Source organism: Chondrus crispus, genomic scaffold (genome assembly GCF_000350225.1).
Source record: "Chondrus crispus Stackhouse genomic scaffold, scaffold_141, whole genome shotgun sequence".
Classification (NCBI taxonomy): domain Eukaryota; phylum Rhodophyta; class Florideophyceae; order Gigartinales; family Gigartinaceae; genus Chondrus; species Chondrus crispus.
The window spans coordinates 119,615-142,139 of NW_005179007.1; the positions used below are offsets into that span (position 1 = coordinate 119,615).

The following is a 22,525-nucleotide window of genomic DNA, read 5'->3' on the forward strand; positions in this document are numbered from 1 at the left end:
GCGGCGTGGCGCGCGTCCACTACCCACTCGGTAGTAACTACTCGCAGAACGGCGGTGTGAGTAGAGTAAGCTGGGTGGTCGAACGTCGGTGGAGGGTTGCCTGTCCTCGGTTCGCTCCGCCGGCGGTCGCTCCCTATATTTATTGTACAAGTTAATTAACCGTCTACAGTACAGCACGGTCGGTACTGTAGTCGGCTTACTGTAGACAGTGCGGGCCGGCCCGCACTGTAACGCTGCCAGCCGTCGGGGCTGACAACGCACGTGTGCTACACGTGTTGGTGCGCGCGCGCTGTAAGGTATGCGCTCGCAGGCTGGAAGGTCCTTACCTTACAGCGTTAGATCTAATTCTAAATCTAATATAACGACGTCGGTAGTTATGCTACACCAAATAGGCCTTCCACTGCGTCTCTGCGGCCACGGCTTCACCCCACTGTGCCCATTTCTTCACGCCGCCTATGCCGCAAGCCTCATCGAGGCGGCCCCCAACCGCCTTCATGGCCCGACACACCCCTCAATTATCGATTACCGCTCCATGGCCCGCGAGCATATTGCTCATTTAATTGGTGCACTTGGCACGACGGATCAGCCCAGAAGTGCACACTGCAAGCACGGATCCCTTGGTATGTTTGAACCAGAAGCCCTCTGGAAACGACCTGAACTCCCACACAAAATTTTATTTCAGGCTCTCCATGAGGCTTCCGCCAATGTGTACTGGGAAAAACCGCATGGGACTGCTTCCCTCGCCCCTCTCATCACAGCTCGATGTCAGTCCGCCGTCGTGCGCGCTACAACTCCCTTTGCGCTCCCGGTTCCGCTGCCTTCCTATGCGCTCATCCTGCACTTTCCTCTCGCGTCTCTACTACTATGTGGTCCTCCATGCTTCGTCGCCATCTTGACTCACCTGTTTATGAGGAATCTATCACGCCGCCAATTTGCTCTCACTGTGGCCGCCCCATGGATTCCCGTGGCGATCACGCATCGATATGCAAGCATGAATTTGGGGTTGTGCACCGTCATAACGCTGTGCGAAACTCCCTCGCGCGCTATGCTTTCCGCGCGGCTGGCCTGAGATACGACCTGGAAGTTCCGTTTCTGATCCCTGGCACCACCCCTCGCCCAGCTAACATCTTGGTACAACCTGCTCCGCCTCCCGCCGGATCCCAGCCTAACCGTCCCACAGCGTATGACCTCACTGTACGCAGTCCCTTCCGCGCTAGCGCCCTTGTCCTCGCTGCTCAGCGCATCGCAGGGGAGATCGCGGACGTTGACAAGCTTCGTGCTCACGCTCGAGCTATCCGCGCTGCACTGCATCTGGAGGGCAACGCTGACCTCCCTCTCCTTGATTGGAAATTGGTCCCTCTTGCATTTGACACTCTTGGCGCCCCAAGTGCCCGCACCACATCCGTACTTGACTCTCTTGCTCGTCAGATCGCGACTCGCACTGGAACTTTATTTGGAACTGCCAAGTCCCGTCTCTCCCAGCGCCTTAGCTACACGATATGGTCCAGCATAGCCTCGGCTACCATTGCCCGTAAGCCATATCACGGCTCAGCCCTATCATGTCCCACCCAAATGTGATTCTTTAGCGCCCGTCCTGTGGTATAGCATCGGCTCCCCTGAAAGCTAGAAAAATAAAGGATCCAACCAATGACGCCATGGGTGTTTTGGAGACGGTTCAGGTGGGGCAAAATCCGCCTGAAATGCAATCATGTGATGAAGATGAAAGCGCAGAAAATGCAATAGAGAGAAAGACTATATCCCATGTCGTCGAGATCGCGAAATTATTTGGAGAGCTGGAACTTTTGGCGACTGAGTGCCAAGTTCCAGACTCTCTATCATCGGGCTCCGAAAACATGAACCACGTCGTAATTGTGAACCTAATTCATCGTTAATTGGGCGACAAAAACTGCTTGCTGTCAGCCCTACATGTGGTTCTATTCGTCTACTGCAGAATCGGCTCTTTATATTTAAATACAAATCAGCTAACGAGTTTACGCGCGCTTTTTCCCATAGAAACACATCCCTTCCCATTGCTCCGACCGACTTTAACATTCCACACGCCTTGCCCTAACGCTCGAGATTTGTCTTGTGCCTTTCCCCCATCGGCGGCTAACGGATGGTATCGAAACGCGTTTGCGCCCCTCCGGGGCACAAGGGAGTGAACTCTGTTCCAGTCCAACAAGCTCTCGCCCACTACCGCAATTCGCAACTCTCAATAAGAAAGTGCGCAACGATGCACCACGTTCCCTACTCTATCCTGCGTCGCGCTGCACAGCCGAAACAATCTGCAGCAACCCCACAAGGGCGCCCACCTGTGTTATCCGCCTCAGAAGAAGCGTTTATTGTGGATGCCGCGCTAGACTTTTCGCAAAAAGGCACACCTTTGTCACGAGAATGCTTGAAGTCTCTTGTTGCTACTTTTGTACAATCCCTCCCTCCGCAGCGACAAAAAAGGATACCATTTAAAAATGGAAAGCCTGGGAATGGCTATTTGCACAGATTCTTTGCACGGCACTCCAGGCTAACACTCAAGCGCAGGTCAAGTCTAGAAAAAGCGCGTCAATTAGCGATGTCGCCATCAAACTTGGCATCACATTTCGTGCGTCTCGCACAAGTGTACAAGGAGTTTAAGATAACGTCGGCTGAACAAATTTTTAACATTGACGAAAGCGGCTTTTCCACGCGTATAGCCGCACGCGCGCGAAGCAAGGCTGTGTTTGACGCAAGTGGGAAAAGTAACTCAACCGAATTGAAGTGGTCTGGCAATGCTTGGCATGTCACCATTATGCCAGTTGTGTCTGGAGACCGGCGGGCTTGGAGCCCACTTACAGTGCTGCCTGGCAAAAAAACCAAATACCGCATTCGCTCTGACGGAACGAGAGAAACTCCTGCTAGCTTTCTCCCTCCCAATTCTTATTGCGTGTACCGGGAGAAGGCTGGTGTGGACTCCGAAATCTTCTATCAGTGGACATTAAAGTTTCTGGAGGAGACCAAAATACTGCGTGAGAAACACCGCCACATTGTTCTCACAATGGATAGTTACGGTGCCCATTGCACGTACAGGTCTCTTAACGCCCTTAAGAACGGCCGTGTTGTTGTCATCTGTCTGACCGCCCACACAAGTCACAGGACTCAAATGCTCGATTATGCGGTTTTTCGCCATTCAAGACGTCGTTTCGAAACCTGTTGAACAGTAGAGCGTATTCCGTTGCGGGAAAAACGAATGACATCTACACACTCTGCGAAATACTGACACGGGCGTACTACGAGTCCGTCCGTCCGGACAATATCATAAGCGGTTTCGATGCATGCGGTGTGTGGAAAAGAGGACATGGGGGAGCTAATGCTGGTGTGATCCGGCAGACTGATATCACCAATTTTGAGAGGGATGAAGACCAGACAGCAGCATTCGACACATACAAGGATCTTGTCAAAGCATTCACACATTCCCGAAATATGCTGCGCAGTGACAGCAGTGTCATTGAAAGCGGTACTTTGATAACGAGATCAGGAGCTTTATTGACAAGGGATGATGTGCTCAAGGTGCTTGAAGAGCGTTCTTTGCAGCGCCAAGAAGCAGCGTTGCAGCGTGAGGTGCGGGCGGCCGAAGCAGCCGCAAAAAGAGCACAGAAAGAGCGGGAGTTGGAGGAGAAGCGTCAGCAAAGGGTGGAGGAGGAGGCAAGAAAAGAGCAACACCGCATCTGGCTTGCTCAAATGCCTGCTCGAGCGGAGCGTCTGAAAGCTAACCGGTCCCAGCGTCGGGCCCAGCGCCGGGCTGCTGCGAGGCTAAAAAGCAGCTATTCAGGCAGCGAATAACCTGTGCAACCAAGTCACTGATCAATTATGAATAAAATTCGTGGGGCGAAAATTGTGGTATCACAGCCCAGATTTGTAATTTGTACAGCACCCGCCGCCGCGGGTGTCTTACAGGCGGACGGACTACACGTGTGCATTACACGCGCACGCACACGCTCACACGGGCATTACAGGCGAACGCCTACACGTGTGCCTTACAGGCGGACGGACTACACGTGGGCATTACAGGCCGATGGACTACACGGGTGCCTTACAGGCGGAAGATCTACTGTATACATTACAGCCCGGAGGTTGTATATGACAAGGTACAGTAGTAATGGCACAGTACAGTGCATTACATAATAGAGTACAGTAGTACAGTAGGACGGACAATGTCCAAGACCCCGCGACCTCGCTTATTTAAGCGACGGCGCCGGGCAATGACAGTAAACAGTCAAGGATCTTTTGGGAACGGATTTCCTTCGACGGTGCGACACCGCGGGTCAAGACAAGCCTCTGACTTAGGCGACATTCAGCATCTGTCTTGCGACGTTTCCCTGGCTTCTATTGCCTTTACCTTACCTTTTCCATTCCTCCGTCTTTGCGACTACGCGGGTTAAGACTAGCCTCTAACCTCGGCGTGTTACTGTCGCTCGACGTTCCAATTGTTTTCCTTTTTACTCTGTCGTTGCGACCACGCGGGCTAAGACTGGCCTCTAGCCTGGGCGTATTACTGTCGCACGACCTATTTCTCTCTCCCTGCATTGTGACGATTGTCAAGTCGCGGGCTACGACAAGCCTCTGGCCTTGGCGGCACTATTGACATCTGTCCCGCTCGTTCCCTCTAGGAGTTTCCGCTACTCGGCGCTCCGCCCGTGTCTGACACTAGTCTTTAGGCTCGGGTTCACCCCTGTTTTGTGTGTTCTTGCACCACCCCTTCCAGTGCTGGTCCCATTCCGGGTCCGCACTTCGACCAGTACGTCGTGCTTTTACAGTCGGCCGACGTACTTCCCCTTTGCTCTACCACAGTCCCGATCTACCGCGGGACACCCCAATTGGTTGTTACCTCTTCCTCGAGCTAGCTCATAGCTGGCGACCGCCACTATACTACAGTGGTCTCCCGACCTAGAAGAGGCTGTTAACCAACTGCAATTACTTTCGCTGACAAGAAGACATGGATCCGTCAACCAAGAGGAGAATGGATTTGGCACGCCGCCGTGTTGCCAATTCCCGCTCGATGGACTCCTTAAGAGCTCAAGACACTTCGCCGATACGGCAACAACCTGCTTTTACAGCTGCCATGGTCGCAGAGACCAAGGACTCACCGAACAAACTTGGCATTGGAGCAAGCGCAGAAGCTTCAGCCCAAATCACGGCCCCTACATCTCCGCCAGATGGGCCACAAGATGAGACCGACCTCCCAAAAAGTACTGGTTCGTCAGAGGACTTTTGGCAGCAGATAAAAGAGTTCATTTCTGAACAGATCGACTCGAAGCTACAAATTGCCATTCCGGCTATTCGTCAAGAGACCGAGACACGAATTACAGCCCAAGCATATGGCATCTACGATGACACAGTGTCTTTGCAGAACCACGAGGCACTGGTGGCCCGTGTGCAAGCGTCAGAAAGACAAATGAAGGTTTTACAAGACAAACTGGATTTTTCCAAACGATCAATTGGCCCTAGAAGAGATCCATACGAACCCCCTGTACAACGATCTCATCAACAGAGAGGTTCGTCGTACCCAGATCAAGATGACAGCGATGGATCCGTATCATCCCTGGAAATCACTACAGGAGTTCGTGACTCAGCAAGCCGCCGTGCGACGTACAAGAGACGCCTTCAGCAGAAGATCAAGAGTCTGGATGACGAGGATGCCGATGGAGATCGTTTTGTGGTCCGATCCGGACGACCTCGAAGAGGGCCGAAGATGGCGGGCCTGAAAGAGCTTCAACCGAGCGACCCTCGCTTTACAAATGTGTTATCTTATCGTCGTTATCGACTGCTAAATACCGATCCATCTCGTGGATTGGAAGTCTCAAAGGAGACAGGGCTCTATTCAAGGCGTCTCGCCCACACCATGTTGCCGGTGGCATTTTCGGGCGAGAAGCCGATAGCCATTCTCCAGTTCCTCAGAACGTTTCAGCAGGAACTGGATGGAAATGGCTTAAGTGAAGGAGCAGCCCTCCTTCTTTGTCCCAAATTCTTGAAGGGCGACGCCCTGGAAGCGTACAACGCCCAATTCGATCTCGCAGGAGACGGACTAGGCGGTTTCGCCACTTGGCCGGAGGCAGTACAATTTCTATTACGCACTTACGCCAAGGATGCGTATATTGAGGATGCCTTAACGGCTTTGGAAGACTGTCGTCAAGGACATCAAGAAGATGAGGAGGTCTACGGTAGAAGACTGAAGAAGGCCACTCGTGCCATATCTGGGGTATTCTCCCAGCAAGATCTCATCACGAAATTCCTCCGCGGCCTGAGGCCAGATATAAAGCCGTTACTCAGGCACACGCGAAGAGATTACAACGGCCCTAACGCATTTCAAGACTTCGTCGATCAGGCAAAGGCCCAAGGCTCGGCACATCGTGCTCTCTTAGACTACCGAGTCGGCGGGTTGAATGGCCGCAAGATGTCCCAAGGACGGGTGCTAGCTGTCCGGGAGCATCGAGACGATGACGGCAGCATATTCCGTCAGGCATCGGAAAGGCTTCCCCGCAGCGATGCAATCAATGCTGTCGGCACGAACGCCCCTTTGAACACCAGCATGGCGTCTTCAGAGATCACAGAGATTTTAAATCCAGACTATGCTGTTCACTGGAAGCATGACAGCGATCTTAACAAAGGCGATGCCACTAATGGCTCTTCCGAAGCCACCTACAAGTCTGCCCTAGACGAAGTTCACGACAACGAAGTCCACGCCGTGCGACACTCGGATCACTGTGGCACTCAGGAAATCCCCTCATACATACGCCGCGACGGCAACCGTATGACGGCTCCGCCATCAAGGGCCCGCCCTCCTACTGGCACAGCGCCAATGAGCCGATCGAAGGTCCCCATGGGTCCCTCAGATAGACAAGGATGGAGAAGATATGGTGAGCCGTCCGCAAATCGACCCGATGATGTCTGCTTCGACTGCTATGAACAAGGTCACCGACGCCCTCGATGTCCGTATAGCGACAGAGCCCATGATTCTCACTACTTCGACATGGTGAGAGAAAATTATTACGCTCTCACCCAAGGCCAACGAGACTGGCTCCATAATCGGGATCAAACCCCAGGGTTCGCCTATGCCGAAGGCACAGCCCACGGCTTCCAAGCCGGACCCTTACCAGTTTTTAAGCCACGATCGAACACGCCTTATGAGGCGCCAGTCGTTCGACGGAGCCAAAATCGGCAGACGAAAAACTAGGAAGGGGCCTTACTGCGGGTGTCCATCCCAAGGCCAAGGCCCCACCGTGGAATACCACAAGGAGAACAGAATCACCCAGTACGTCGGACGACAATCAAGAAGCCTGGGTGCAACCAAAAGAAATTCTTGAACGACCATATGGTCTACCCCGATGGATTCGACTTGATCAATATCAGAGAACTCCCATATGCGCCTTGTCCACGTACAATTACAAGGTCGCTGCCCTCATTGGGCTCTCGAAGAATTCATTGGGAAGTACGCTTACCGTCCTAGACACAGGGGCAGGTCCAAACCTGATTCGGCTGGACATGCTATCATTGGAAGCACAAAGTCAAATTGACAATTCAAAAGAGCTGGTCTCATTATCAAGCGCCTCGAATCACCGGCTTGAAACACTGGGAATAATCCATCTTGCCGTGGCGCTCGGCAGCTATCACACGAGACAGCCATTCATCGTCGTGAGACAATTAGGCGCGGACGCCATCTTGGGATGTACGTTTCTGGACGATCACGTTTCCGCCGTTCACATCCGAAGGCGGTCAGTCGAGCTATGCTCCGGAGATGAAGTACCCATTCAAAGGAGACCTGCGATGACCCCCATCAGCCGTCCGACGGGGGAATGTCCCGAAGTGAGTACCAAACGAGACGGAGACCTATTTCTTAGAGTTACCAAGGCCGTCGAAATTCCGGCAGGCACGGAAATGGCTGTTCAAGTCAGCTGCCCAGCCTCTGGCACTGTAGTCCTAGAGACAAGACCGGAAGTCTATCTAAGAAAGCAAGTCAGCCTGTCCAATGGGGTCGCTGACATCCGTCCTCATGTCCCATTCTTAGTCCGCGTTGCGAATTTCTCACGGTCAACGACCAAACTTCAAAAACGAGAGCGGATTGGAATTGCTGTGCCAGCACCCAATCAAATTCTGTCGGTCGACTTTGGTCTGCCAACCAGAGAAATATCACGAGATGAAGAGGGGGCAGGGCCTGGCCTCCTGTCGCTTGTACCGCCGGAAAAATCTAGTCATGAAGACAAGCAGTCGAAGTCGACAGATATTGATGACTTAGAACTCGATCATCTGTCGGACGACAATCGACGCAAGGTGCAAAAGCTCCTCCGTCCATTCGCCAAAATGTGGCAAGGTCAACTGGGCTCCGTGGACATAACAGAACACAGGATACCGTTAGTACCGGGGGCCAAACCGGTTTTCTCCCAGCCATATCGAGCAGGTCCTGGGGCCAGGAAAGTCTTGAAAGAATCCGTACAGGAGATGCTGGACAAGGATGTCATCGAGCTCGCTCAAAGTGAGTGGGCTAGCCCGGTGGTGCTTGTGCCCAAATCAGATGGATCTCTTAGGTTCTGCGTTGACTACAGAAGGCTAAATGCCATCACTGTGAAGGATTCATATCCATTGCCAAGGATGGAAGACTGCTTGGACTCGCTGGGGGACGCTAAATGCTTCACAACCCTCGATTGCAACAGTGGTTATTGGCAGATCCCCGTGGCTGAGGCCGATAGAGAGAAGACGACGTTTACATGCCATGAAGGTTGTTACCAGTTCCGGAGAATGCCCTTTGGCTTGTGTAATGCTCCAGCCACCTTCCAGAGAACACTCGATATACTACTATCAGGATATAGATGGAAGAGTTGCCTCGTGTACCTTGATGACATCATCATTTTCTCGAATTCTATTGAAGAGCACTCAACTCACGTTGAACAGGTTTTGAAAGTCCTCCAGGACGCAGGGCTTTCTCTGAAGCTTGAAAAGTGTAATTTCTTTGCTGAGTCGGTCGACTATCTTGGCCATGTCATCCGCCCTGGACTTTTGGCCGTTGCCGAGAAGAACACCGATGCCATCAAGAAGGCACAAGAGCCGACGACGCAAACTGAGCTTCGCTCTTTCCTTGGCATGTGCAATGTTTACCGAAGGTTCGTGCCGAACTTCGCAAGAACTGCGGCACCCCTTAATGCACTTTTAGCAAAGGGGAAGCCTTTCCAATTAGAGAAATTCTCGGTTGAACAGTCCAAGGCTTTTGGTTTACTGAAGATCGCGCTTATAAGTCCTCCCATTCTCAAGCTACCGCGCTCAAACCTTCCAATCTCGGTCGACACGGATGCTTGCGAGCGACAAGTGGGCTGCGCCCTGTTTCAGACATATCCAGACGGAACGCGCCATCCGGTGGGATTTTGGAGTCGTTCCCTGAACCCAGCGGAAAAGAATTACAGCGTCGGCGAAAAGGAATGCCTCGCCATAATTTGGGCAGTACAGATTTTGAGACCATATCTCGAGCGGAAGCACTTCGAGCTCTACACAGACCATCAATCCTTAAAGTGGATGATGAGTCTAACAGACGCCAGTGGCAGGCTTGCTCGATGGCGTCTCCGCCTACTGGAGTTCGATTTCACAATCAAGTACCGCAAAGGGGCTGTGAATTGCATTGCAGACGCTGTGTCAAGGCTGCCGACATTTGGCGAGTGTGCTGTCGAACCTGACTCAGACATTCCTTGTTTCTGGGTTCAAGAGAACAGCGTTTGGATGGATGAAGATCAAGATGACGAAGATGTCGAGATCGAGCTCAGGCGCGATGCAATCACGTTAGATTTCAATGACGAGGGGATCTGCGTCGTGAACGCTGAGAACACAGATCTATCTCCGGTCCGAATCGAAGAGCTGGTGATCTCTCAAGCTAACGACAGATACTGTCAAATGTTGAAAGAGAAAGTCGACAATGAGGAAACAAGTCGCTTCGACGTCGACGACCGCGGTCTCCTGGTCCGCGTTGCCCCTCTCGACGACTGCAGACAAATTGTCGTACCGACCATGTTAAGGCAAAAGATTCTTTACCTATGCCACTATACAAGAACATCAGGTCATCCTGGGGGTACAAAGATGTTCTATACAATGCGACGCACGTTCTACTGGCCTTCCATGGCATTGGAATGTCACGCTTGTGTGAGACAATGTGACTCATGCGCCCGCGAAAGAGTACAATTGCGCAAGCACTCTACATTTTTGAAACTCTTCCCCGCGAGAAGGCCGCTAGAGTTCGTCGCCATCGACATTTTGGGACCTCTACCCCGATCGACAAGAGGGAACCAATACCTTTTGGTCATCTCAGATCGGTCCTCGAAGATGACAAGAGCGATACCGCTGAAAAGCATCACATCAATGACAGTGGCAAGAGCCTTCGTCGAGAATTGGATTTATCCCTATGGACCACCTGTCTATCTTCTATCCGATAACGGTGGTCAATTCGCGTCGAAGTTCTTCCAAAAGATTTGTCAAATCATGGGGATTCGCAATCTCTTTACCACTGCGTATCACCCTCAGACCAATGGTCAAGTGGAACGGTTCAACCGAACCATATTATCAGGCATACGCCACTACGTCGTGGAACATCAAAAGAAATGGGATGAATACTGTGGTCCTCTGACGTACGCGTATAACACGCAAGTACATCGCAGCACGGGATGTACACCATTCGAACTTGTGTTGTCACGACCTCCGGGACCCGTGGCCTTGGAAAACATTCCCGAGAATGGTACAATGGCAGAAACTCGAGGCGAACGTATGGGCCTGATGGATCATCTTAAAAGTCTCATGGACGGAGCCACCAACACGCTAAGAGCAGCTCAGACACGGTACAAGGAAAATTACGACAAGCATGTCAGAAAAATAGCATCCCCAGCGGATGTTGGGGACAAAGTGTTCGTGAGGAGACAAGTACCGCTACGTACTGAAAGTGGAGGGGTTTCCAGGAACAAGCTACAGCCAAAAGCAGATGGACCATTTGAGGTCATTGGAGCGACATCACACACAGTCACTATTATTCGTGATGGCCTCACCGAGACGGTAACCAGGGACCGGGTCTCAAAAAAGACAGTCCAAGCAAGAATTACAAGAGAAGTCGAAAACGACAATGAGTCTGAAGACGGAACCCCCAACCTGCCCGCGGCCAGCGGCAGTCAATCAGCCCATCATGAGACTAGGAATAATTCCTATGATGAGCAGGGTGATAGAACGCCGTCAGAAGACATTTCTGAAGAACATCGGAGACCCTTCTCTCGCCTTCGAAGATCAGAAATCTCTGAGGCGGAATATGCCATAGACGGCAGAAGAAAAGAGCACTCATTTGACGCAATTGTCGCGTATAATGATCGAAACGATCGATTCAGAGTCCGATGGACCGGTTATGATGAGTCGGGTGACACTTGGGAACCAGGGCGTAATTTGCCTTTCAACTCCGTTGTCCGCTATTTCCGCCGACGGGGCCGCCAGGTTCCAGAACACCTTCGCCATCTTCTGGCTACGACACATTAGTCAAAAAAAGAAGTCCTGGTATCCTAAAGCCTTTTACAAAAATGGCTTTGGCAAATGTCGGATGGAACAGTCGAGAAAATAGGAGAAGGTCAAGAAAAGGGGCTGTCTAGAATTTATTCAGTCGTGAGATCGATAACCGGCTCAGGCAAGGCGTGCGCCGGTTCAACAGAGACGTACGTCGTGCGGGGAATCTGGAGAGGGGGAATGCCTTGCGAAATATCAATCTCGATATCCACAGGCGCATCTAGATCTTTGATCTCCTCCCTGCTCGCGGGGTGTGAGGGACAGGCTGTCACAAGGCTGCCCAAAGCGCTACTGCGCAATAGGGTTTCAATTACGTCGACCACACCACTGGCAGATGATGGCAGTGCGATACCGACAGACGCCATCCTCGGCTGCAAGCCCCGCTCGACGAGCAGTGATCTAATCTGTGAAATGCCACTCTCTACAGAGCCAGTATGGCCATCCAGAGGAGTCGATGAGGATGGTTCGCGTGCTTCAACCGACGCCGGTGCTGTGCTGTTGTGATGTCCCACACCCCGGCGATTCTTTCTCTCCCGTCTGCTGTTACTACCCGCATCCTCACGAACGCACTCCCATGGTGCCAGGACCGGATTTGGCACGCAGTGGTTAAGAAAACCCGTATGCAACAAGCCTGTAGATTGCATTGGTTCGCATAGACGTCCGTCAAAATCTTCTTGGATGTACATCGCATCCGGCATTTGTGTTGCCCATCGTTGCGCGTCGAACTCGACATAATCACCCGAGTCATACACCGGGGTACCGTAATGGTTATACTTCGGAACCTTTCCGTTACACCGCCACACGCGGTCCCATCGGATGACTTCCATTTCGTGAAGGAGTGCTTCTAACTCAACCATGTGGTCATCGTGACCAAAACAAATGGCATCAACGCCAACTCTGCGAATTGCCGCAATTAAGGAAGGGGAAAACCGCGGCAAACGGCCTTGTCGGGCTACATGGATGGCCTCCGTTGCTGCGAGCCAAGCAAACTCTGTGTAGAAAATTTTCCCGAGGCAATCGTCAAGGCTTGCACCTGCCAAGTCGATTCCCAAATACGTCACGACAGGTGGCGTGCCGACCGGCACCCATAGAGGAACCTCCAACCTCTCCCAACCTCTCGGGACCCGCGGCCATCGTTGCCTCACAACCTCCGGTCGCAGACCAAAAATCTCTCGATGCTGCACAGCGGCGAACACGCCAAACCGGTGTCGTGATGAACGTTCCCACCGATGCCACGATTCAGGCATATATTTGTGACGACCGTCGACATGATCGCCCTGGGGGTTTTCATAGAAGGGCCAATGTGTTGGATGGATCAGCGATGCCTTCGCAAACAAGCAGCGACGATCGAACTGCTCCGCATCGTCGAAGAAACCGATCGTCGCTCGGGCAGCTGCCAACGCACGGCAATATGCCAGTTCACGTCCGTATCGGGCGAACGCCACATCAAACTGCCAGTCGGGCGGCAGAGCGTCGTCGTAGAAGCTGTAGTCGAAGCGTTGATTGACCATGGCCTGCGGTGTCCAATTTCTTGGCAGGCGGTTCGCCGATCTCCAGTTCTCGGGTGCGCTGTCACATCGCCAACGGAAGTCCCGCTGCTCGAAGACTTCGCGAGGTACCGCGTGGCCCCGGAGCCACACGAAATTGCCCACCTCGGCGGCAGAGCCCTTGCGCATGAAATCGGCCATCCGGCTTAGGTGCAAGCGCACCCAACGTCACGCAGACAAAAAAAAGAGGAAGGAGATCGATGTCAGAATCAAGTGCAGCGCCGGGACGGCTTCGGTTTGGGCGGGGGGCCGTGTGGTATCACAGCCCAGATTTGTAATTTGTACAGCACCCGCCGCCGCGGGTGTCTTACAGGCGGACGGACTACACGTGTGCATTACACGCGCACGCACACGCTCACACGGGCATTACAGGCGAACGCCTACACGTGTGCCTTACAGGCGGACGGACTACACGTGGGCATTACAGGCCGATGGACTACACGGGTGCCTTACAGGCGGAAGATCTACTGTATACATTACAGCCCGGAGGTTGTATATGACAAGGTACAGTAGTAATGGCACAGTACAGTGCATTACATAATAGAGTACAGTAGTACAGTAGGACGGACAATGTCCAAGACCCCGCGACCTCGCTTATTTAAGCGACGGCGCCGGGCAATGACAGTAAACAGTCAAGGATCTTTTGGGAACGGATTTCCTTCGACGGTGCGACACCGCGGGTCAAGACAAGCCTCTGACTTAGGCGACATTCAGCATCTGTCTTGCGACGTTTCCCTGGCTTCTATTGCCTTTACCTTACCTTTTCCATTCCTCCGTCTTTGCGACTACGCGGGTTAAGACTAGCCTCTAACCTCGGCGTGTTACTGTCGCTCGACGTTCCAATTGTTTTCCTTTTTACTCTGTCGTTGCGACCACGCGGGCTAAGACTGGCCTCTAGCCTGGGCGTATTACTGTCGCACGACCTATTTCTCTCTCCCTGCATTGTGACGATTGTCAAGTCGCGGGCTACGACAAGCCTCTGGCCTTGGCGGCACTATTGACATCTGTCCCGCTCGTTCCCTCTAGGAGTTTCCGCTACTCGGCGCTCCGCCCGTGTCTGACACTAGTCTTTAGGCTCGGGTTCACCCCTGTTTTGTGTGTTCTTGCACCACCCCTTCCAGTGCTGGTCCCATTCCGGGTCCGCACTTCGACCAGTACGTCGTGCTTTTACAGTCGGCCGACGTACTTCCCCTTTGCTCTACCACAGTCCCGATCTACCGCGGGACACCCCAATTGGTTGTTACCTCTTCCTCGAGCTAGCTCATAGCTGGCGACCGCCACTATACTACAAAAATATCATATGTGATCCACATTTTCAGCACAGTGAGGCCCATAACGGCTACTTGTTCATGGGAAGCGATGGCGTTGTTACGGTTTTCCTGTATTTCAACAGCCAATCCCAAAGCGATGTATGGATCTAGAGGCATGTTTTGGAGCTTTGTGCCAAGTTGTACAGTGCCGAAAAATAGTATAGGGACAGCATCAATACTCACATTGCTGGCATACAGTATTGTAAAGGCCAAATTTGAGGTGCGTCTAGGACTGTAAAAGCAACGAGGAGACCGAATCTGGGGTCGGATTTAAAGATCGAGAGCTCATTCACATGATATTTATAGAAACCTTATTTATGGGTGTTCGAAAGTATAAGGTACACAGCAGTTTCTTTAAAACCCCGCTGTACACAATGCAGTATCTCCGGCGAAAAGACTGGTAAAAGAGACTAGACGCATACAAAAGGAAGGCGAAAGCGCAAAACATGCGGTAGCTCACTTCGACACAGCAAAAAATGCCTCGCGGTACGCATCTGAGCCAGCATGAACAAGGGCAGATACAGGCTCTTCGTCTCAACAATTGGACAATTCGGCGAATTGCAGCACATATCTCGCGCTCCCGTAACGTCATGGCCACGTTTTTAAGGAACCTGGGCCTGTATGGGAAGAAGAAAAGGCCCGGTAGGCCCTCCAAACGCACCTCCACGGCTCGACGTGCTCTCTTGCGCGAAGCGCACAAAGGGCATTTGTGTTCTTCAAAGTTGGTTAAGACCCTTAGTCTTCCTGTAACTCCATCTACTGTGCGAGGTATCCTACGCGCCACGCCAACGATTCAATACAGCAAAATGGTCCCCGCTCCGATGATGCTCCCGAGACACAAAATTGCACGGGAGCAGTGGTGTCGCGAAAAGGTCACTTGGACGGTGTCGGATTGGATGAATGTGGTGTGGTCGGACGAGAAGAAATTCAACTTGGACGGGCCGGATGGGTTCGGGTACTATTGGCACGATTTACGGACCGACAAGCGGATGTTCTCAAAACGGCAGCAGGGTGGGGATTCTGTAATGGTTTGGGGCGCTTTTTCTGGTACTAAGAAGTGCGAGCTCGCCGTTTTATATGGAAAGCAGGATGCTATTAAGTATATAGATACATTAGAGTCCTATCTTTTGCCGTTTGTGGATCAAGAAATGGGTCCAAGTTGGGTGTTTATGCAAGATGGTGCATCTATACACCGCGCTAGACGTACTTTTCAGTGGTTTGACGAGGAGGAAATTCCTCTCTTAGAGTGGCCTGCCAAGTCACCTGACCTGAATCCTATCGAGAATTTATGGAGCATCCTAGCGCGAACGGTTTATGCACACCAACGTCAATTTAAGGACGTGGATGAGCTTTTAGAAGTTATAATGGAAGCGTGGGACGAAGTTTCAGAAGAATGCCTGGAAAAGCTTGTCCGTTCCATGCAAAAGCGGTGCTTTGAGTGTGTAATGGCAAAGGGAGGTCCGACGAAGTACTAGGAGCGATGAAGTAGTGAAAGACATGCGCTGTACCTTATACTTTCGAACACCCATAAATAAGGTTTCTATGAATATCATGTGAATGAACTCTCGATCTTTAAATCCGACCCCAGATTCGGTCTCCTCGTTGCTTTTACAGTCCTAGACGCACCTCAAATTTGGCCTTTACAATACTGTATGCCAGCAATGTGAGTATTGATGCTGTCCCTATACTTTTTTTCGGCACTGTAGGAGAATTGGACAATTTCTTCATTATTTACTATTCAAGATGTTGAGACTGATCCATAATATGGTACCCCCTAATATCGCATCCAAGGTCGGCTAAGCGCGCATTTCTCACTGCGAAACACAACAGAGAACCAACACGGAGCAGGCAGACGTTAATCAAGTGCATGCAGATAGATGTGACAACGTCACTTACTAATGCCGTCTTCCAATAGTGCGCATTTTGGGGTCTCGCACGGGGCGGCACTAATGCGTAGGACCCACTGTACTACACTACTGTACAGCACTATCAAGGGTAGTGCGCAACACTATCAAACGGGACGTCCATTTCCCTCCTACCTCCACTCCGCTGTGTGCGCCTAAAACTCCGCACTCCCGGGATACCTGGGAAATGGGATCACGTCTCGAATGTTGTCTAGCCCAGTCACAAACTGAATCAGCCGCTCAAACCCAAGCCCGTATCCTGCGTGAGGCACCGACCCGTACCGTCGCAAATCCAGGTACCACCAATACGCCTCCTTCTCTAGCCCACTGGCTCGCATCTTGCGCTCCAACACGTTTAACCGGTCCTCCCGCGCGCTTCCTCCGATTAGTTCCCCGATTCCAGGCACTAGGAGATCCATCGCCTCTACTGTCTGCCCACCATCCCCGTCGTTTTCCCGCATGTAGAACGCCTTAATCCCGCTCGGATAGTTGTACACGAACACAGGTCGCTTAAAGTGCTCCTCCGCCAAATAGCGCTCATGCTCAGATTGAAAGTCGCATCCCCACGAGATATCAAACTCGAATCGCCGCTTTCCTTTCTTGTTGCGCTTGTTCGCCTTTTCGAGAAGCTCAACCGCCTCGGTGTACGTGACCCTTGCAAACGACTCGTTCATCACCACCCTTAGTTTTTCTAGTAGACCAGGCTCGACATACTTGTCGAAAAACTCCAGGTCTTTTGTGCACTGCGTCAACACGCGCGTCGTCACGTACTTGATGTAGGCCTCCGCATTCGACATGTCATCCGCGAGGGATGCAAACGCCATCTCTGGCTCGATCATCCAAAACTCGGCGAGGTGGCGAGATGTGTTACTATTCTCTGCACGAAACGTGGGCCCAAAAGTGTACACGTCGCTCAGAGCCGAAGCGTACGTCTCCGCCGAAAGCTGCCCTGAAACCGTGAGAAACGCGGGCTTACCGAAAAAGTCCTTGGAGAAATCCACATCCCCCGACTTTACCGCATCTCCTGAAGCTTGCTCATCCGCCTGCGACAAGACGGGAATTCCACTCGCCTTCGGATCCATCGGAATTGCGGTAGTAACGCGAAACATCTCACCTGCGCCCTCACAATCTGACGCCGTGATGATGGGGGAATTAAGATATAAAAACCCTTGCTCGGTAAAAAACTGATGCGTCGCAAACGCTAGCGCGCTCCTGACCCGAGCCATAGCCCCGATAGAATTAGTCCTTGGGCGCAAATGTGCAATGCCACGCAAAAACTCCAGCGTATGCCTCTTTTTCTGGAGCGGATACGCCGAGTCCGAGGTGCCAATGAGCTCAAGATGCTGCGCCTTCATCTCGAGTGCCTGCCCCTTCCCCAGCGAGCGAACGATCTCACCCGTGGCGGCGATGGAGCAGCCGGTGGTTAGTTTCTGGATAACTTCGTAGGCCGGTGTGCCACCGTCGACGACGACCTGCAGACCTGCGAGTGAGGAGCCGTCGTTGAGGTTGAGGAAGGCAAACTTCTTCTGGTCGCGGACGGTGCGGACCCAGCCCTTGACAACGAGCGTGCGGCCGACAATATCTTCATCGGGGGCCTCCTGCACGGTGCGGACGCGCCATCGCTGGTTGCTCGGTGGGTTGGCGGGTACTGAGGTCGCCGCAGAGCTGGATAGCGGCTGGACGGATGCGCAGGCAAGAGTACGGGAGTAGAATGGTGGGCGGGAGAATGGGAGAGGGGATCGAGAGAGGAATTGAGGGAGGGTGGAGAGGGGGATGAAGCAGAATTTCATGATGGAGGGAGGGCTGCAGCCGCCGACGGGGAGGCCGTTTGGACAAGGAGCAAGGCGACGTCATTATAAGATCAGATGCGATCTGGGCGATATCTCATTGCTCTATGATGCGTCCACTCGTTTCGATGCTCAGAGAGCCTAAAAGCGTACACGGGGCCACGTGTAATCTTACACGTGTCTTAAGTTTTGTGCCCCTCTGTTGTGTAATTTTGAGCTAGAGCACAAAATTTAACTTTGGCTAACACGAAGCGGCCCCACCTTTTCCGATGTGTCACGAGAGCGCACAAAGTGAGGCCGGCTGTGGGAAGCAAAGGCATATTTAATACACACTACACAAATCATCGACGGGTCTGCTACAAAATACAGGTATGTTACAAAGCCGCAAACCATGGGCGGAAAGCGGGCGTACTACGAAAGATAAAAACTGTGGAAGCAAGAGATACAAAACTGCGGAAGTAGCGTTATTTGAAAATTGCGCTCTGAGTGCTAGACTGCCTGTTCCTCCTGGCAAGTATTTCATGCTTGGGCAGGGGTCTCCTGTATCGCACAATGGCGACGTTCTCGGTATCCTCGTAGCTCACAGGCCTGGGAATGGCGAGACTCTGATGTTGGTGATGGCGTAGGGCAGCGGTTCTGCGATAACACACGCGGGCAAAACAGCGGTTGAACTTCCTGGCCTTCTTGCATCTTTTCCAGCTGAGGGAGAGGGCGCAGCTGCCCTGCTTATCCGTACACTCTGTGCCGTCGGGCGGTTGGGCGTACTTCTTGCAATACCCGTCGACGGCAAGCAAAATTTGTTCACATCTGTGACCACAGACGTACGGGGCCCAGCACAAGGTCTGCCCCTTGGAGAAGCATTTCTTATGACGTGCAGCCTGGGCGAGGAGACGTGCCGTGGGGACGGCGTCCAACGAGTCGTAGATGCGGACACCGGGGGGGTCGGAGTCGTCTGCCGGCGGGGCGTAGGCCGGGCGGGAGCCGCGGCGGATGTTGTGCCGGTTGCGGGAGTTTTCGACCGGGAAGGCGAGGGAGAGGGCTGGGGAATTGGCGGAGCGGTTGGTGCCGGGGCGAACGAAGTCGCGGAGAACACGGGCGTGGGTGAGGGGAGTGGCGAAGAGGAGGGCGAGCGTGAGGACGGAGAGCGGGGAGGGCATTGGGGAGGGTTTTAGTGTACGTGATGAGGGGGAGGAGGGGGTGGAAGGAGGTGAACAGAGGACGGGAAGAGGAGGCAGGGAGATAGGGAGGGATGGGAGAGGTGGCGGCCGTTGAAGGGGGGTGGGCACTCAGGGAGAGGAGGAGAAGAGGGGCCCAGACGTGGCATAGGAAAGTGGTCAAATTTGCAAACAGGGCAGGGCCGCAAATGTGCGGCCCCCAGCCAGCAGTGTCCGGGATGCAAAATCTGTCGCATTGCGCTGCCTCTCTGGAGCTGGACAACTTGGTACACGTGTAACACGTTGCAAACATCCATCTGCAAGTCTCATCTCCAACCACACGCCTGCCACGCCCCCACGTCTCCCACGTCTCAGGTCAATTACGGCATTCATTTCTTCAACAGAGGCCGAACTTCTGCCATTCCCATGCTCTTGTGCGGCGCACATCTCACCTCCCTGCACATCCCGGTGCGCTATCAAACACGTCCCCAATTCCCCCCCCCCTGAAGTCAACAAAGTGTCTGACTCAGGCTGAGTGTAAACTCAGGCTCTCACCCTCGTGGCCAGGTTGCCTCATCGCATACATCGATCCGCGATGAATTCCACCCCAGCATTCACTCTCCCATGCGCCCTTTGCCGCCTCCGTCTCACCTTTTTCCGCCCCACTGCCTCCTCCCGCAGCTCCCGCCGGTTGCGCGTGCGCCCAACACCGTGCCGCCTCCCGATCATTCAAGCAGCAGGAGGTCCCCCCCCGGGTTCCTCAGACCCCCCAGGCGGTCCCATCATCACAAAGGCACTGGAGGTCACCTTCCGCAACGTCTGGATCCGCCTTATGACTGCTGGCGTCGGCCCCGAGTACGATGACGCTATCCAAGCATTCGTCATCGCCTGCATCGCTGCTTACAAAGCGGGTTATTCCATCACCGCTATCAAGCTTGAGCTTGCCGCGAATGAGACTCAGGCCAAGTATATGGGGCGCGACATCTCTCTCAATGATCAGGAGAAAGAGACTAGACTCATCTGGCTCGCCTTGGTCTATCTCACCCTAGCAAAGTTCAACTTTGCGTCGGATCGCACACCACCTCCTGTGTCTGCTGACCTCCAGGGTTCCAAGATGGATTCCCTCGTTCCGGGCTTGACTGGCCTTGTTGAGAGCGTTTGTGATGCCGCTGCCAGGGGATATTCGTTGCAAACTTTCAAGATGGAACTTGGTTTGAAAAAGGACACAGGCGATAAGCCATTGTCAGGTGCGGAGGCAAGCATTCGTTCCCAGTGGTCGAGGATCATCTTCGCTACGTATAATCTTCTCCCAGAAAACCTGCGAGGCAAACCCAACCAACGCTAATTGACATTTTCCGCACTTGTATGTGCATTGATGGATGGACATGTCATTGCGGTACCACAACAAAGTTGTTTTCTCATCGGTGTGAACTAGACAAAAAAAGACTACACACACTGCAGGCGTGCTTCTCAAAAGTCTGGACTTCTATGGACACCGGAGCGGACTTCAGCTCGAGATGCACCTTTTCCATTTCTTATGACGGATACACGATGACACTGCAATTTGGGTAAGTGGACCAACCTGTCGACCTGAAAAGTATGAGTAAACTATTGTACCGTGGAAGTCGTTCTTTCAAGGGGGCACCCGAATTAGAGTCTTGTCCACCCCATGGGCCAGTGCAATCCGGGTAAGCATGTCCAAATCTTCCGTTCTCACTTCTGCCATCGCAAGGGTGACCTCCCACAATCGCTCCACATCTTCCTCATCAAGCAGCCGCTCCGGAATTTCCATCTTGTGCCACACGCGATGGAACATGTGTCCAGTGTCTTTTCCAATTTCTTTCGCACCAGCAACATAAACCGATGTCCTTGCCGATTCTGCGGTGCTCAGTAAGAAAAACTTCCCGACATTCTGGTGCAACCACATCCACACTCGTCCTAGATATCTCGCAACGTCTGAAGTCGCTTCTCCAGGATGTACAGCGTTCACCGTGATCGGTGCGCTGCCGAGCCGTCGGACAAGTGCCTTCATAAAAAGCAGCATGGCAAGCTTGCTGTTTGCATACGCAGTCATCCAATTGTATTTCCTCGCCTTGAAATCAAGATCGTTCCACCTCAGATCCGAGATAACACTCGTCAAGCTGGACACAAGCACGACCCTAGTAGTCTCGTTCTGAGCAGCGAGTAAGTTGGGGAGGAGGAGTAGCGTGAGCAGTGCGTGCCCGACATGGTTAACAAAGAAATGCGTTTCTGGGGACGATTGCGGGGCGCCCATGACACCGCCATTCAATACGAGTATGTGCAGCGGTCTGGGTGCGGCGGCAGACGCAGTACGCGATGCGAAGGTATGCACACAATCGCGCACGGACGAAAGTGACGAGAGATCCAAGTTTTCAATCTGGATGTTGGCGTCTGGAACAGCTAGACGGATGGCTTGTGCTGCCGCCTCGGCTTTGCCGCGGTTTCGGCAAGCCAACACGACAGTTGCCCCTGCGGCGGCGAGCGAGCGACTCGTTTCGAAGCCGATTCCTGTGTTTGCTCCAGTGACTAGGGCAACTTTTCCTCGCAAGTAGCCGCTGGAGGAATGGAACAGTGCATGTCCTTGAGGAGGTGACCGATTCACAAAACGCTGGGAGAGGGTGTCGCCGATCAAACGGATGTAGCCGCCGAGGTACTCGGCGGTGGACTGTGGCATCTCCGCTTTGTCTGGAGCATCGACAACAGGGGTTGTAAAAATGAGGGCGATGCAGATGAACGAGGCGCGACCATCAAAGAAGCAATAGGTAGTCTTACCGTTGGCGATTCAGGTGATGCGGTCGCGAGCATTCCGAATCCTCCTACAGTATTACATGACAAGGTTATGTACAGAATGTAATTTATGTCCGAGTCGTGTGACCAAAACATCAACGAATTAAAACTGGGCCAAATAGCAGGATGCGCGATAGCGACAAGTACGGGGGGATGGGTGGCCTTTAGAGGGCCACTCATCCCCTTTCCGTATTTTTACGTGACTCACTTTCCCCTAGTGGGGCAACGGAGTTCACAGGAGTTCACAGTTGTGAACCGGAGATTATTTCGCTACTAATCTCAAACTAGTAAGTTACTCATCATTGACAAGTTGTCTTGTGCGCTTGTCTTCCATTTGAAGGGATCGGGGTGATACCCAACTGTTGCAGCTACTATAACCAATCGGCGCTTCTCCATTGGAGAGAGAGGGCCTTGACCGGGTAGGAGGGGCTTTGAAGCCGGAAATCTTGAGTAGACCAGTTCTTTGAGCTG

General features: G+C 52.8%; 5 protein-coding genes; 2 read left to right on the top strand and 3 right to left on the bottom strand.

The window, feature by feature from the left end:
• Positions 1 to 14,877: 14,877 nt before the first annotated feature.
• Positions 14,878 to 15,876, top strand: CHC_T00002512001 (hypothetical protein). Its single transcript, XM_005713487.1, has one exon. The coding sequence runs from the start codon at positions 14,878 to 14,880 to the stop codon at positions 15,874 to 15,876; it is 999 nt and encodes a 332-aa protein (XP_005713544.1).
• Positions 15,877 to 16,460: 584 nt separating this feature from the next.
• Positions 16,461 to 18,095, bottom strand: CHC_T00008942001 (asparagine--tRNA ligase, chloroplast precursor). Its single transcript, XM_005713488.1, has one exon. The coding sequence runs from the start codon at positions 18,093 to 18,095 to the stop codon at positions 16,461 to 16,463; it is 1,635 nt and encodes a 544-aa protein (XP_005713545.1).
• Positions 18,096 to 18,556: 461 nt separating this feature from the next.
• On the bottom strand, positions 18,557 to 19,249 carry CHC_T00002513001 (hypothetical protein). The gene has a single exon (XM_005713489.1). The coding sequence runs from the start codon at positions 19,247 to 19,249 to the stop codon at positions 18,557 to 18,559; it is 693 nt and encodes a 230-aa protein (XP_005713546.1).
• A 592-nt stretch (positions 19,250 to 19,841) lies between these two features.
• Positions 19,842 to 20,870, top strand: CHC_T00002514001 (hypothetical protein). XM_005713490.1 is given in 2 exon segments: positions 19,842 to 20,591; positions 20,592 to 20,870. The coding sequence occupies 1 exon segment, from the start codon at positions 19,842 to 19,844 to the stop codon at positions 20,589 to 20,591; it is 750 nt and encodes a 249-aa protein (XP_005713547.1). The 3' UTR covers positions 20,592 to 20,870.
• A 9-nt stretch (positions 20,871 to 20,879) lies between these two features.
• CHC_T00010090001 (Retinol Dehydrogenase) lies at positions 20,880 to 21,941 on the bottom strand. Its single transcript, XM_005713491.1, has one exon. The coding sequence runs from the start codon at positions 21,939 to 21,941 to the stop codon at positions 20,880 to 20,882; it is 1,062 nt and encodes a 353-aa protein (XP_005713548.1).
• Between the last annotated feature and the right edge of the window lie 584 nt (positions 21,942 to 22,525).

What these genes read in the sequence shown, in the direction of transcription:
- CHC_T00002512001 (XM_005713487.1), top strand. Translation starts at nt 14,878, where the DNA reads ATGCCTCGCGGTACGCATCTGAGCCAGCATGAACAAGGGCAGATACAG.
- CHC_T00008942001 (XM_005713488.1), bottom strand. Translation starts at nt 18,095, where the DNA reads ATGAAATTCTGCTTCATCCCCCTCTCCACCCTCCCTCAATTCCTCTCT.
- CHC_T00002513001 (XM_005713489.1), bottom strand. Translation starts at nt 19,249, where the DNA reads ATGCCCTCCCCGCTCTCCGTCCTCACGCTCGCCCTCCTCTTCGCCACT.
- CHC_T00002514001 (XM_005713490.1), top strand. Translation starts at nt 19,842, where the DNA reads ATGAATTCCACCCCAGCATTCACTCTCCCATGCGCCCTTTGCCGCCTC.
- CHC_T00010090001 (XM_005713491.1), bottom strand. Translation starts at nt 21,941, where the DNA reads ATGCCACAGTCCACCGCCGAGTACCTCGGCGGCTACATCCGTTTGATC.